This window comes from Nannobrachium achirus (genome assembly GCF_963921795.1).
Source record: "Nannobrachium achirus genome assembly, chromosome: 14".
Taxonomy (NCBI): Eukaryota; Metazoa; Chordata; class Actinopteri; order Myctophiformes; family Myctophidae; genus Nannobrachium; species Nannobrachium achirus.
Window position 1 is genome coordinate 2,156,124 of NC_137821.1, and position 16,736 is coordinate 2,172,859.

General features: G+C 43.1%; 1 protein-coding gene across 1 annotated transcript in view; it reads left to right on the forward strand.

Moving 5' to 3' along the window:
• LOC308298654 (NACHT, LRR and PYD domains-containing protein 3-like) overlaps nucleotides 1-16,736 on the forward strand; it is a gene marked incomplete at its 3' end in the record, with an annotated part of 72,194 nt that overhangs the window by 12,556 nt on the left and 42,902 nt on the right. Inside the window, exons 3-7 of the mRNA XM_080742297.1 lie at nucleotides 10,362-10,515; nucleotides 11,738-11,848; nucleotides 13,655-13,768; nucleotides 14,261-14,368; nucleotides 14,977-15,090. Coding sequence (XP_080598423.1) covers nucleotides 10,379-10,515; nucleotides 11,738-11,848; nucleotides 13,655-13,768; nucleotides 14,261-14,368; nucleotides 14,977-15,090 — 584 coding nt within the window. The 5' untranslated portion in view covers nucleotides 10,362-10,378. The remainder of the gene's footprint in view (nucleotides 1-10,361; nucleotides 10,516-11,737; nucleotides 11,849-13,654; nucleotides 13,769-14,260; nucleotides 14,369-14,976; nucleotides 15,091-16,736) is intronic.

The window sequence follows — 16,736 nt, forward strand, 5'->3', positions numbered from 1 at the left end:
GTGAAAATAGCAGATCTACATGCTCACAGAGGAGTTGTGAGCATGTAGATCTGAGGCGTCTGTGAGCATGTAGATCTGCTATTTTCACAATTTCTGCCTCTAATATATTTGACAATTTGGCCAATGTTTAAGTTGTCCTTTAAAGGTATTAAAAAGTCCTTCAATTGTCACTGTAGAAATGTGCAGATACCCTCTATACACTTAAACTGTATGTTGGTTTGTTTACTGTTGAGTGAGAAAACAATGTTGGACATTAAGTTAATCATCTGGGGACCCCCCAAAATAATTTGGCCCACAGGTTGAGAACCACTGCCCTATAAGTACCCTTAACTTCAGAGGACTTGAATGCAGGCTACTGTATCTGCGCCGGACTATTCTCCCCTCCCAGACTCTGTCACTGCGTGCGACCCGATCTACAAGCGGTGTGGGCTTGTAGATTGTCCACTTTTCCTACTTTAGTGTGACACTGTCATATGGTGTAATTGGACATTCATTTACAACAGAAAAATGTAAAAAATAAAAGGTTGAGTTGTGTGGAGATACAACAAGGTTTCCCCCCACCATTGACCATATGCAGGGTGTTTCCAGTTTGTCTCCCCCAGGGGCCCCAGTGTGGTTTAAAATGCTTTGATGGAGTACTGCTTATATACAGTATGATCATGTTTAGATGGAGTACTGTGTTCTGTTCTTTAGTATACTCAGAGCAGAGCATGTGAGCGGAGCTGAGCGTGCATGTTCAACGCTGCAGGGGGTTGTGAGTGACTCATGTTGATTCCAGCCAATATAAAACCCTGTGGTTAATGATTAACCAACAGGTTTGAGAGGGAGGGAGAGAGAGAGGGACTCATAGTGTGGTTGCAGGGTTGGAGGATGTATGTGTGTGCTCTAACATGTGGTGCACAGCTTGGAGTGGCTGGCTGTCCTTGCTCAGAGTTCACTCCTACCACCTTCTGTATGGTGGTTGTTGATGGCACACATGCTTTAAACCCTTGTTCATGTTGTTATGGTTAGTGTGTGACATGTACAGTACTAGAAGTCTGCAGCTCTGACTGAGCTCAGTGACTGAGTTAGCAGGGCACCGGGCACCGTTTCAGGGAGGATCAGGACAGGCATCACACTCATGCCGATGTCGACGATGCTGTGATTATTCCCCCTGCTCTCAGTACAGCCGTGTGACTGTAAATCATGTGAGCTCAGGGAAGTCAGTAATTTGATACTGGACCAGTTCCAATCCACTCCCTTTCTGACTCACAAAGGCGTGCGTTCATGTGAAGTCAGTGAGGTCTGTCTGTCTGTCTGTCTGTCTGTCTTTCCCATTTGAAATGGGTAAGTCATACTGCCCTCTGGATACGGACGTGTTTTATTTTTTTATTTTTTTCATTTACCTTTTTCATGTATTATTATAATTCCTTTATTGTATTACATTTGTTTCTATTTCCAAAAGTCATAGTTAAAATGGAGTTTGTATAGGAAGGGGGCGTGTCTGATACAATGTATACCAAAATAACAAATATCTTAATACTGAATCAAGCAGCTTAAAAGCTGTTCACAAAAGCCTGAGTATATGAAATATCCCTTCAAGTCAGAGAGGATGCAGGGTGGACAAGACATGGGAATTGTAGGCTGAAGTTAATCTTCCCACATCTGGCTTCCTGACAGGGTTAGGAACGCTGCTCACTGTAAACACAGTGAACAATATTCAAATATGTTCTTTTCCAGTTTGAATACCATGGCACTGAATGGAGTACAGCCTGTACTCCATTCAGTGCCAATACCTGTACTGTACAGGTATTTGGGTCAGCCCTTATGCAAACACCATGGCTCTAATCAGATAGTTGAAACAAACCATGTTCAATGTTCACTTCACTTCTCACATGGACTATTATTATTATTGGAGCAACAGTTCTCAACCTTTCCTGAGCCTTAAGCCTTCTGTCTCAATGGTTAAACTGGATTTAGGTAGTATGATGTAAGCAATTTACCCCGAGTGAGAGGACATTATGCTCTGATAATGTCCTGTGTTAGGGTGTTATCGGACGAGGCGAAGCCGAGTCCGATAACACCCTAACACAGGACATTATCAGAGCATAATGTCCGACCCCGAGTGGTAAATAGCTTTTCTACCACTTTTTCCCTTATACATGAAAGAAAACACATAGTTGTAACTTGCAAGGATCTTAAGTTACAATCATTATTGCCTATAAAACTTCCGCGAGACAGCAGATAGTTCCACCAACAACATCTTCTACTCACCAACAGATGGCGCCAACTCCATACTAATCCATGCGTCTAGCTTACAGCTAAGCTAACGTCAGTTAGAAGTACCGTTCCGGCCGTAAATAGAGGCTGTTCGCTTCCAGAAAGGCATAGGTTCAGAGAAAAGGGGCTTTAAAGTTGGCGGATTGCATTGGATCCAAATAAATCGGCGACTATAGCATGCACGTTAGTGAACATAGGACCGTTGCCACGGTCATTTGTTGGTTGGGGGAAAGGTGTTCCGACTACCTCCTGAAGTCCCCGGATGTACACTGAGGCTCATTGATCTCGGACAAGTCCTCACACAACTTTGCGGCAGTAGTTCTCTCATAACCTCCGGAATTTAGCCAATCAGAATCCAGTATTTGAACACATGACTCGAAAAAGTGGTAGAAACAATATTTTGATCAATAGGACAATTACAACTCTCTCTCACAACACACATGTTAGACTCAGTCTCACACTTATATTAAAATGACATGTTGTGTAGACTTGCTGTTTACTATAAGTAAACTATGCATTTGATACTGTAAGGCACTCTGCTTAAAGAGTGTCTGCTAATGTCTTGAAAGTAGACAACAAGTTAGAACCTGATCTTAACCAAACAGCTCTGTGTGTGCGCGTGTGTGCGTGCGTGCGTGCGTGCGTGCGTGCGTGCGTGCGTGCGTGCGTGCGTGCGCGCGTGTGTGTGTGTGTGTGTGTGCAGGGACTGGGAGGGGCCGTCTAAAAAGTACAACACAGAAAAGAGATGACACCAAAATATGGTTCTGTAAAATACATAAAAAAATATATAGTGATGGCTTAAAAGTCATTCATACAGTTATATTTGAAGCTACCGCGACCCCCAAAATAATCATATTTGAACTGGGGACCCCCCAAAAATGATCATTTTTGAACTGGGGACCCCCAAAATAATGATATTTGAACTGGGGAGCCACCACCCTATAAATGTGCAGATACCCTGTATACACTTATACTGTATGTTGGTAGGTTTACTGTTATAGTGTTGAGAAAACAATGTTGCACTTTAACCTAATCACATTAAGTTAACCAACTTTAACCAACTTTAACCTAATCACATTAAGTTAACCAACTTGGTGAGAGTAGCACGGCTTGGGTGCAGCAAGTTGTGGCGCTCTGCCTTAACAATCCTCCAGTGTAATGGATAGACTCCACATGTTACCGACAATAAGCCATGCACTCCCCACCTAATTGTTGGGGACTGAAATTGATGATTGCTTAACCTGTACAAAACCCGCGAGGATCCAATAGGTTTAAGTCAAATGCCTATAGAGCGCTTGATGGAATATGCTGAGCCAATGAATTATAGTGCTGAGACGGTATAGCCTAGGTTAGGTTGTAGAGCTGTTCTAAATCGCTTTGGATTAAAAGCGTCTGCTAAATGCCTAAATTGTAAATCGTTAGGTCATCAGTCGTTGGAGCTCTGACCCAGACTGAATAACGTGACACATCCTATGACACGACACTCGCCCATATCTCCTTGTACGTCCGTTGCCCCTCGTACGGGCCATGGCGTCAACCACGGCAACGCATGCTGTCTATGACGTAGTGTCAATTTTATGAGACATTGTTTTTATTAAATGTCAGTCTTAGTCCAGTTTCAATCGCCCTTGTTAGTTTTGATCACATTTAGTCAACCTCATCTTGTCTTTATTTAGTTCAGGTTCAGGTTCAGGTTCAGGTTTATTAGTCACATGCATATCCATACAGGTACAGACATACAATGAAATGCTTGTGCCAGGAGCACTCTCAGCCTTATTACACACAAAAAACATCAACCCACAACAACAAGACAACAACAAGTCACCCAAGACAACCCAAAAACAACAAAAACCATACAGTGTAACAGTGTACAGTTTAAAAACTGCGTACAGTGCACATGACTACCTAGGTCTCGCTTTCATCTCTTCGTTAAGCAACCTGATTGCTTGAGCATAAAAACTATTACTGAGACGGGTGGTGTGCGATGAGATGCTCTGGTAACGTTTTTTGGATGGGAGGAGATAGAACAGGGAATGGGCGGGATGACTGCTGTCCTTTAAGATGTTCTCTGTCTTTTTCTTACAGCGTGTGTTATAGATTGTGTGTAGCTGTGGTAATTCTGTGCCAATGATTTTGGCAGCTCTCTTCACAATTCTCTGTAACTGTTTACTGTCTTGAACAGTCACGTTACCAAACCACACTGTGATGCATCCTGTCAAAACACTTTCTATGGTACAGCGATAGAAATTTACAAGAGCCTTGGTGCTCAGGCCAAATCTCCTGAGGCGCCTCAGAAAGTACAATCGCTGCTGCGCTTTCTTAAAGATACCTTTGCTGTTTAGAGACCATGTGAGTGAGTTTGTTATGTGAACACCCAGGAATTTGAAACTGTCCACTATGTCTACAGGTGAACCATTTATGGTTAAGGGACTGTGATTGACTTTAGACTTCCTAAAGTCAACGATGATCTCTTTTGTTTTACTAACATTTAGAGAGAGATTGTTATTCTGGCACCATAGGGTTAGCTCTTCAATTTCCCTCCTATAGGCCCTCTCATCATCGTTGGATATTAGTCCTATAACCGTGGTGTCATCTGCAAACTTGAGAATAGAATTATTGCCACACCTGGCAACACAATCATAGGTGAACAGACTATACAACAAGGGACTGAGGCAGCAGCCCTGGGGCGCTCCAGTCCTGGTCAATATCTTTGATGAATGCTTGTTCCCTATTCGTACAGATTGTGGCCTGCCTGTCAAAAAGTCAAACAGCCAGTTGCAGATACTACTGCCAAGACCAAGACCCCTGAGTTTCAACACAAGCTTAGATGGTACAATCGTGTTAAAGGCAGAGCTATAATCTATGAAGAGTAGTCTGACATAAGAGTTCTTTTTCTCCAGATGTTTCAAGGCAATGTGTAGTGCGAGAGAAATAGCATCATCGACTGATCTATTAGCACAGTATGCAAACTGTAGTGGATCAGTATTGGCAGGGATAATGTGCGTTATATGTGATATAACCATCTTTTCCAGACACTTCATAAGAACAGAGGTCAGAGCCACAGGGCGATAATCATTAAGACAGGCGACAGGTTTTTTCTTTGCTATGGGTACAATTATGGTTTCCTTGAAACACAACGGTACCACACACAATGACAGGGACATATTAAAAATGTCAGTAAAGACCCCCGAAAGCTGGTCGTAACACAACTTAAGGACACGTGAGGCTATCCCGTCAGGGCCGGCCGCCTTATGAGTCCCAACGCTTTTAAAAGTTTTACTCACATCTCGTTGTGTCACCTGCAGCTCCACCGCACCGGGTGTTCCCCACACCGGTGTAACTGGGTCCGTGTTGTGAGTTTCAAAGCGGGCGAAAAAGTTATTCAATTCGTCCGGTAGTGAGTCCGAGGTGTTAATAACAGCCGGCTTCGGTTTGTAATCCGTAATCGCCTGCAGCCCTCTCCACATACGCCGTGCGTCACAGCCACTGTAGTTGTTCTCCAGTTTGTCCCTATATTGTCTCTTAGCGTCTCTGATCGCCTTTCTCAGGTCGTATCTGGATTTTTTTATAGCGTTCCTCGTCCCCAGATTGAAAGGCGGCTCGGCGCTCTCTCAACTTCAGACGAGTGTCATAGTTCATCCACGGCTTCTCGTTGGGATAGGAGCGAACGGTTCGCGCTGGGATGCAATTATCCACACAGAATTTAACGTAGCTGGTGACAGTGTCAGCGTAGTCATCCAAACTTGTGGCTGAGTCTTTGAAGATGGACCATTCTGTCGATTCAAAGCAGCCCTGGAGTTTAGATACATTATCTGTGGACCAGCACTGAACAGACCTCACCTTGGGTTGCTCGGACTTCATTCTCTGCTTGTAGGCAGGTAGAAGTAACACAGCTCGATGGTCAGATTTCCCAAAGTGGGGCCGTTGGATCGCTCTGTAGGCAGCCTTGATGGTGGAATAACAGTGATCGAGCGTCTTGTTGTTCCTTGTTGAGCACTTAACGTGCTGGTAGAAGTGTGGCAACACCGATTTCAAGTTGCAGTGATTAAAGTCCCCCGCCACGATTGATATGGCCTCCGGGTGCTTATTCTCCTGCTTGCCGATGACATCGCTCAGCTCGTCCATAGCCTCCGATGCATTCACTTCTGGTGGGATGTATACAGCCGTTAGCAACACACAAGGAAACTCCCTGGGTAAGTAGAACGGTCTACACCGTAGTGTTAGATGTTCCAACACCGGCGAGCAGTGTTGGGAGACTATGTCCACATTAGTACACCAAGAGTCGTTGATGTGAAACAGAACACCGCCTGCTTTTGTCTTCCCTGTGTTTTCCATGGAACGGTCCGTGCGGAACACAGAGAAGCCATCTAGCTGTACCGCCCTGTCGGGGACGTCAGCTTTCAACCACGTCTCCGTGAAACAAAACACACAGCAGTTCCTTATGTCCCTTTGAGAGTGCACCCGGTTTCGGAGGTCGTCCATTTTGTTGTCGATAGCTTGGACGTTGGCCAACAATATGCTGGGAATGGGTGGTCGAGAGGGACGTCCTCGTAGTTTCACTAGAGCGCCACCTCGCTTTCCCCTCTTCCTCCTGTGGCCACGCCATGGTGGAACCGGGTTGTTGTTGTTGTGTAGCTCTCTCGGCAAATCCCGAGGCATCAAAACGTCTGAAGCAACAAATCTCATGTCCAGTAAAGTCTGGCGATCGTAGAACATCGTACAAGACGCGTTTCGTGCAAAGACAGTGACATACAACATTAAGACAAGCAATAAGGCGAGAGCAGCTCTCAGCGTGTCACCCTGGAACGGCGCCATCTTCAGTCAAGTTTTAGTCGACTAAAAGTCGAGCCTTTTAGTCTTTATCTTAGTCCAAGGCAACATCATTTTAGTTGTCGACAAAAACTGTTGACATTTTAGTCTAGTTTTAGCCAGGACAATTATTTTACCCCTTTACATGTTTTATCAGCTAATAATATAGAAGATATTATGCATCTTATCGAACATTATTTCACATAGCATTTTCTCTCATCCTTTTGATGAGAAACACAATTGTAAGGAATACAGACAATACAGTACAAGACCACACCTGGTTATAGAACCAATGACAACCCAGTACAACAGTACAGTAGCCACAACAAGACCACACCTGGTTACAGAACCAATGGTTGTAGTTCAACCAACCCAGTACAACAGTACAGTAGGCTACAACAAGACAACACCTGGTTACAGAACCAATGGTTGTAGTTCAACCAACCCAGTACAACAGTACAGTAGCCACAACAAGACAACACCTGGTTACAGAACCAATGGTTGTAGTTCAACCAACCCAGTACAACAGTACAGTAGCCACAACAAGACAACACCTGGTTACAGAACCAATGGTTGTAGTTCAACCAACCCAGTACAACAGTACATTAGGTTACAACCAGGGACGAATTAACCCCCGCGAGGGCCCCTGGCCTATAATTCTTTTTAATTCTTTCACCCTCCACCTTAACCCCCCTCCCTCCCGACACTCACTACCCAGCTCGGATTTTAAGCCATGATGATCATCTGTGGGCCAAGAAAGCACCTGTAGACAACAGAGGAGGAGCCCACACATTTGATTTTTAATTAATGTATACATTTAATTTGAGTAAATTGTCAATGACCATGCGGTCCAGTTCCTCCAAGGGCCCCTGAGAGCCAAGGGCCCCTGGCAACGGCCCCACTGGCCCATTGATTAATACAGCCCTGCAGGTTACAACAAGATAACACCTGCTTATCCCAGTACAGCCTAAAGGCCCATTCCCACTGGGCCAGATAACAGATATCTGGAGATATTTCTCCAGATATTTTTCCATGCAAAGTGGATGGTAGATACAGATAAAAAAAAAGGTCTACCACAGATATTTGCCACAGATACTTTTATCTGTGGCAAATACTTTTTTTATCTGTATCTACCATCCACTTTGCATGGAAAAATATCTGGAGAAATATCTCCAGATATCTGTTATCTGGCCTAGTGGGAATGGGCCTTAAGATTGACTGGTCAGATCCACCAGCCCAGTACAGCAGGTCCACTGTTGGTGACATTTCTCACGTCCCCTCCCCTTCCTTCCTAAGTTGTACTAATGAATGGCTGTGGCCCTGGTATGTGTGTGCGTGCGTGCGTGTGTGAGTGAGTGTGTGTGCGCGTGTGTGCGTGTGTGTTGCTCACTCTCTTGTGGTAGTGATGTTATCATCAAACTATGTAGCAGACAGAGCACTATTTCATATTTTTATGTTTCTTTTTCTTTTTTTTCATCATAAATCAGTGCTCTATTTCATAATGCCAGTGTGGCGTTGAGACTTGTTGTGAGCTTTATGGAAATACATGGTGTCACAATTTGCAACTTTTGGTTTACATTGTGAACACACACACACACACACACACACACACACACACACACACACACACACACACACACACACACACACACACACACACTCAGCTCTGCTGTTTACTGTAAGTCTGCTTTTCCGGGCCTCATTTATCAATGGAGTGTAAAAAACGGTCTATTTTTTTCACCAAATTTTGCGTAGGGCAACGTTTGCATGGCATTTACGAACACGTCCTAAACAGACACACCTGGCCTACATTTGATCCCAGCATTGATAAATGCGCAGGCTGAAATTTAAATAACACGCCCTTAATTATTCTCGAAACGCCCCGATTTTACGACCAGAACAACCCGAATACGACCTAACAACCAAAGAAAAGCCATGTCCGCGTCCCACACAGACCACGCACACATGCACGCACCCACACACGCACGCACACACCTACACACACGCAACTAGGCTACTTGGAACAGCAGCATTTTGGTTTACACAGCAGTCTTTGACAGTGGAAACGTGGGATTAACCAACGGTACAATCTTTGACAAGGAGGCTATAGCACTGCGGCCGACATGAATGACACAAGTCACTGCCATGAATACTTTTGGATATTAATTTAAACCATAGCCTACCCGTGCCATGCGTGCACAGACAGGGCGCGTTCATTTGGGTACAAGCAGTCATAATTCCCCATGGCCATGATATCACGGCTCGCCACATCGGGTTTCATCATTAACTCCAGCATAGTGTACAGTAGCTACTGTATAAATTGAGAGACCCCGCGGTTACGTTTTGGATATTAATTTAACCCAATTTCGGCGACAAGCGCAATGCGCGTTTGAGTGCTTGAACTAGCGATCATGTACCGTTCCTGCGCGGGCTGGTCTTCTCCCCGGTGGGCCGTGGACCCCCAAATAAATAATCCGCAGCGTGCGTGCGCTGGGCTGGGCACAGCCAGGTTTGGACCTTCGGTTTTATCCATATTTAAAAGGACTCACGACTCACAGCGGCGCCGCGCTGGTCCCGAAAATGCTCTCGTATATGTGCTTGTTCTGAACTTCTGAGCCAGATCTCCAATCTTAAGATTTATTCTGTTAAAGCAATTAACAGTAGATTTCTTCCATATAGCTAGATTTAAATTGCTTAATGCTTGTCATTGTAACTTGGAAATAAAATTGGCGTGAATGTCCATGATGTAGCCGGCTATAGGCTATGCTTTTATAAAATGTTATATTTTCACAGGATTATTTATTATTGTGTTGGATATACATTTTCGAGTGGATACATGTGTCCATTGCCTGTCAGATAATTAGACAATGCTGCTCCGCACGTTTACAATGGAACAAAGTGGTGTAGGATGATTCCTACACCACCTCAGGACTTGACGTGAGATTTGATCCTACCCTAGACCAAAGTCAAAGTCAAGTTGAAATGATAAATGCCGAGACTTGCCTAAATTTCGGTGTACACCCAAATTTTTATCTGCACCACGTTGATAAATGAGGTGTGGTGTTGTAGGACTCCTGCTGGTTTGGTAGAGGTATTGCATCAACAGTGCAGCATTAGGATGTGTTGGTGATATTTGGCTTATACCAAGTTTACCATTCATAATATGAATGGTAAACTTGGTATAAGGTGATTATGAGATACATATTATGTATCTCATAATCACTTTATGGCAATGTTATAGAATATAGAATGTTCTTTTTTCTGATGTATTGTATTGACTGTGACCCTGACAGGTTTAATAAAGAGCAACATGGAGAGCCAGAAGGAACCTGATAAACATCACATCCACAGAGCAGAGTCTCCAACACCCAGCTGTGTGTCTGTGAAGAGTGACTGGTCTATGGGAGATCCTTCTTTCTTCAGTGAACCTGGACCTCCACACACACAGTATGTCTTGTCAATTCTCCTATACAATATATAACACTATAACATGACTAAGTGATCTCATGCTTGTGTAAACTGCAAAACAATACATTAATAACAGTGTGTCCTCAATCTTTATCTGTATTATCAGTTACTATGTGTGCAGTTTGTGAATGAAGTTGTACAAATCAGTGATGAATTTTAAAATTTGTGTCTATCAAAAAGACCCATCCCTTACGGGATTATAAGACACCAAACATGAATAAACAATACCACATTCAATTACTGGATACTATAACAATAATAAAGAAGAAAAACAAATGACAAAAACTGAAATACCTCACACATAGGTTTTCTTTGACCGTTTGTCCCATGCTTTCTCTAGATATTCTGCCAGTGGAAATAGCTTGTGTTAAAAAATCCAACCAAGTCTTGCTGCGTCACTTAACCATATCAAATCTAGGTTTTTACACTTATTAAACAGTCTTTGACTAGCTCATGATACAATGGCAAGTAGAACATAAAAGTGGAACTCATTCTCAATATCATTATGTCACAATAAATACAAACCCTCTCTTCCTCCACTACTCCTCTATATCTACCAGTTTCAAGGTGCAGGGGCAACGATCCCAGAGTGGAGTTGGGCACATAGAGACCTTTGTCTTTTGGATAATGGAGCACAAACATACTTTTCACAAGCATAACTGCTTTTTATCATAACAAAAGTTCTCAATGTTGGTTTGTGCAATACATCCTGGGACCATTTGTATATACTATTAAGTGTTTCTTTAACCATAGAGATGTTTACAACTGTTATTTTGAAAACTGTCAAGTAACCCAGTTCTTATAAGTGTATCCTCCACAGTACTTGCCCATGCACCTTTAATTGATACATCCCAATTAAATATTTCTTGGCAACTCTATTCTCTGGCATTCTGATTAATCTATTCCACAAGGCTACCATGCTGCCCTTCCACCTTACTTCACACGGCTCCCATCACATATCTCCTGTTATTGCCAATACAGGTACAGGCACATTTATGCACCCCTAGGAAATACCGTATTGCCCTATTTTGGAACATTTGCCCTTTCGTACTTGTGTTTGAGCCCCATATACCTGCCATATACTGTAGTGTGTATGTCCTACTATATCTATCTTCAGATATACAAGATTTGCAGCCAATTAGTCTGCATTTTAGAATTTGGTGTCTTCACAATGATTATATGAATATTGTTATGATTCCAGAAGTCTTCACCACAGAGCAGAGTCTCCAACACCCAGCTGTGTGTCTATGAAGAGTGACCAGTCCAAGGATTTCAACGTACGCTTCAATGAACCTGGACCTCCACACACACAGTATGTCAATCCTCCTGAGCTTCTATACAATATATATATGTGTGTCAGTGATTGCGCTAGGATTTTTAACTGCCGGTCACCGTGACCGGCATGATTAAAATTTACCGGACATCTGAAGAATATACCGGACATAATCATTTTAATGCATACATTACAAGCAGGTGCACAAACAGCCAATAGCAACAGTTAAAGTATTAGGCCTACTGCATAGTTGGGACTGAAAACGAATTGAATGAAAAAGTATAGGCTAAAAAGAAAAAAACGCTTCAATCTTGCATAAGGGAATTAATTATATTGGACTAATCGCGCTGTTCGTGCAGGCTGTCTGCATGTGGCACACGCACACTGCTTTCACAACAACGTCTTTCTGTTGCATCATGTTTCATGCCAACAATACAATACCATGTCTTGACTTCAGAATAATGAAAAGGTTGATAGATTCATCTGGCCAGAAATTAATCCAATACTCACTGTCGAGTGGTGACAGTGCGTCCATGTTATGCAACTTTGGGAGAGTTGAAAAGGCTTTGTTCTTCCTACTGTCTCCACTCCATCTCCTCTCCTCATAACTTCAATCAAGTGTATAATGTTTGTTTATGGGTTGATTGCTGACCGTGCGTGCATTCCTTAATTCCCATGGCTTTACATGCTGTGCGTACATCGCAAACTGACACTGAAATGAGCGAGCGAGAGAGAGAAAGAGAGAGAGAGAGAGAACGGGGGAGCGCGCGCGCGCGCGAGCGAGCGAGAGAGAAAGAGCGAGAGAGAGAGAGAGAGAGAGAGAGAGAGAGAGAGAGAGAGAGAGAGAGAGAGAGAGAGGCAGGCAGCCTGCGCAGAGGAGCAGACAGCGATAATAATAAATGACCATTGGTTTTTCAATCGGTCAGGATGTCCGGGAGGAATTTTATTTTTCGGTCTTGGCCATAAAAAATCGGTCAAATCCGGCAATTCCCGGTCTAACGCAATCTCTGATGTGTGTGTGTGTGTGTGTGTGTGTGTGTGTGTGTGTGTGTGTGTGTGTGTGTGTGTGTGTATATATGAATATATATATGTGTGTGTGTGTGTACAGTGTTCCCATGTAGACCTTTATGCTTCCATTTTAGATCATTTTTATCACACTGTTACTTCAACATGGAGTTTAACTCTCTTATCTATCTATAAATGCGAGAAGTCTCTGCGTGCGTGCGTGTCTGCCTGTCTGTCTGTCTGTAATCCGCGTATCTCGAGAACAGTTCGTCCCACCGGCTTCAGATTCAGCACACGCGTTCCCCGCCGCAGCGCGGATTGCAGTGCCGGGCCTCGACCCGACTCGCCGTGCGGTTTTCCTGAACTGGCGCAAAACGTTCGGAATCTCCTTATGCAGGTCTGATTGTTGACACAAGGCTGTTCCGGAGGAAATCGGCGCAGGCGCTGACTCATTGTGACATCACTTCATAAAAGGCTCTGACATCACGTACGCCACATGAGTCAACAAAAAATGCCAGGTTACGTATTGAATGTCATCAGTATGACGTAACCGAACCACGGGTATGATGGGTATTGCCTAACAACCGGAGGGGCATCATTCCCCACGGGTGGCAAAGCAAACAGGCTGCATATACTGCTCAAGATGAAGACAGACAGAGACAGAGATATCCATATATGGGCATAAAATGGAAACAGACAAACAGATAAATGGGGTTAGCGTTAAAGGGTAAGGCATTCATTCCCTATTTATTCAGTCCCCGACTAGACGATTGGCCGCCCGAAGGGAAGACAGACTCTTTCATTCACATAATGATTGTATGAATATTGTTATGATTCCAGAAGTCTTCACCACAGAGCAGAGTCTCCAACACCCAGCTGTGTGTCTATGAAGAGTGACCAGTCCAAGGATTTCAACGTACGCTTCAGTGATCAACCTGGACCTCCACACACACAGTATGTCAATCCTCCTATACAATATAACACTATAACACACTATAACAGTGGTTCTCAACCAGTGGTCCTTGAGGGGGTTCCAGGTGGTCCCCAGCTAAATGATGGAGAGATGGTAACCAAATGGACCCCTATAGATCTATAACTTTTAAGGGTGTAAAATGGTCTCTCCAGAGTAGAATTATTGTTAACCACCTGAATTACTTAATTTACAAGAAGTCTACAGAATAAAGGATTTTTCTTTTTGGTCTTAGTTTGCCTGTTATCTCTCCTATGGCACCAACATCAATACAGCATAGAATAGTGGACACAATCTGATCCAACGATAACACAATCTTCTACGTTTTGGGTCTGAGAGGCTAAATGTCATCAAATGGTGGCTCAAATGAGAGGAGATTCTATTCCATTCTATTCCGTTCAATAATGGGACAAAGAAATAAATGATTTGAACAAAGTGACTTCACAATAATGATATGAATATTGTTATGATTCCAGAAGTCACAGAGCAGAGTCTCCAACACCCAGCCTTCTGTCTATGAAGAGTGACCAGTCCAAGGATTTCAACGTACGCTTCAGTAATGAACCTGGACCTCCACACACACAGTATGTCAATCCTCCTGAGCTTCTATACAATATAATTATGTACAGTGTTCCATGTAGATCTTTATGGGTCCATTTCAGATAATTTTTACTGCTTTCTAGTGATGTGTTATCACACTGTTACTTCAACATGGAGTTTTACTGTCTTATACTTGGCAGGCAGTAGCCACAAATCACAATATAAAAATAGAAATGATTGCCCAGGATATTTCATCAGCTGCTATAGAAACAACAACAACAATAATAATTATAATTATAATAAATTAAAAATATGTTCAGCCTATTGACCATATTCACACGGCGGCCATCTTGCCATTAAGTGAATATGGTCAATAGGTTAGCTGCAATATCAACCATTCCAGCACAAGGACCTCAGGTAAAAAAGAAACAGTAGAAACCCCCCCAAAAGTCTCATTCCTAACTTTTCCTGAAACATGGCAGCCCTGGGACTGCTATTCTGATGGTTTCTTTGTTTAGCAACAGGTTAGCCAGACAGTTTAACCTGTTGAAAAACATGTTTTGCTATGTTATTGTTCTGTAATGACAAAAACATAAATGATCTTGAACAAAGTGATTTCACAATGATTGTATAAACATTGTTCTGATTCCAGAAGTCTTCACCACAGAGCAGAGTCTCCAACACCCAGCCTTCTGTCTATGAAGAGTGACCAGTCCAAGGATTTCAACGTACGCTTCAGTGATGAACCTGGACCTCCACACACACAGTATGTCAATCCTCCTATACACACTATAACAGTGGTTTTCAACAAGTGGGCCTGGGACCACCAGTGGTCCTTGACAGTGGTGCTTTGGGGTTTTCTTTTCAGGGCGGACGGTCATTTATTGACGTCACGTGCACGCGCGCCTTTAGATATGTGCGTGCGCGTACATGTGCGCTTCATGGAACAAATACAAAATACTGCGATGCAGACAGTCACTCTATGGCTGTAGTATAAAAGTTTGCTTTGAACAAATCTCATCTATCACAGTAATGGAGCCAGGTAGCTTGACACACTGACACGCACAATGCACATACAGTCACGCTGGAAACCTACAGTAGGTGTTAAAGTAGCCTATCCATATGAATAGGGTAGCCAATTTGAACTTGAATCTAGGGGGGGATGCGCATTGCGCAATCCCACCACTCACTGTCTGCCTGGTAAACCTGTTATGCAAACAGCCATTTGATTACCATGGTCGTCACTCGTAATAACTCTGTATGGTTCTATATGGTTCCGTGCCGTCCTTGCCGTGCATGTGGGAAATATATTGGCCACACGGCGTCCCGTCCCGTCCGGCCCCGAAAGCGCTACTGGTCCTTGAGGAGGTTCCAGGTGGTCTCCAGCTAAATGATGGAGAGATGGTAACCAAATGGACCCTTATAGATCAATAACTCGAGAGCATAAAATTAAACCAAATCCTTACGGGTCCATTTGGTTTCATTTTACGCTCTCCAGAGTAAAATTGCTAAACATATGCTTAGTTAATTTACAATGTCAATCCTCCTATATAAAATACACACAATAAAGGTCATTACACACCGGTAAATTAGCGACGCAACACAAATAAGCGACCCAAAAATGCGAAATATTCCACCCTGGAATTGTTAGGCTTTTTATATACACACCTACCGCGACGCGAACATGCGTGTAAAATTCGCTAAATTGAATAAAGTGATCTTTGGTGTGAATTGTTTTGGGATGGAATCAAACAACCATCACATCACAGCAGAGAGGACACCACAGGTTCCCAGGCAGCAGCCAGTGGTGTAAAGTAACTTAAGAGCATTTACTTGAGTTCTAAGTATTTGTACTTGAGTATGTCCAATTTCCAGTACCTTTCCTTCTACTCCACTATGTTTCGGATCCTATTGTATTTTTATCAACTATTTATTTTAAAACCCTAACCCTAGTTACTAGTATAATAAAACATACATAAACCTTACTTTTACCATTAAGAAATTCTAGCAGGTCTACTTTTTCCACCACTGACGGCAATACTAGCAAGCAGCAGCCCAGAGACGACACGACACAGAAAAGGAGAAACACCGTTCCCCTCAGCCTCCACCATGTCCTCTCTCTCTCTTTCTCTCTTTAAATAGGATAGAGTTAGCTTGCTTTGATACAGAGAGAGAGAGAGGAGTTGACCAGCGAATGTTCGCAAAATTTGACACAAGAGTGAATAAATACTGTAAACAGACGCTTTTTCATTCCAAGGAAATTCGCTTTCGGTGTGGAAGCTTTAATTGACTTCATGAGGTTTTTAAAAAAGCGAATTATTCGCATTGCAAATTCGTCCCTGGTGTGTAAAGACCTTAACACTATACAATATACACAACACCATCACACAACAAGGTGATATCATAATAATG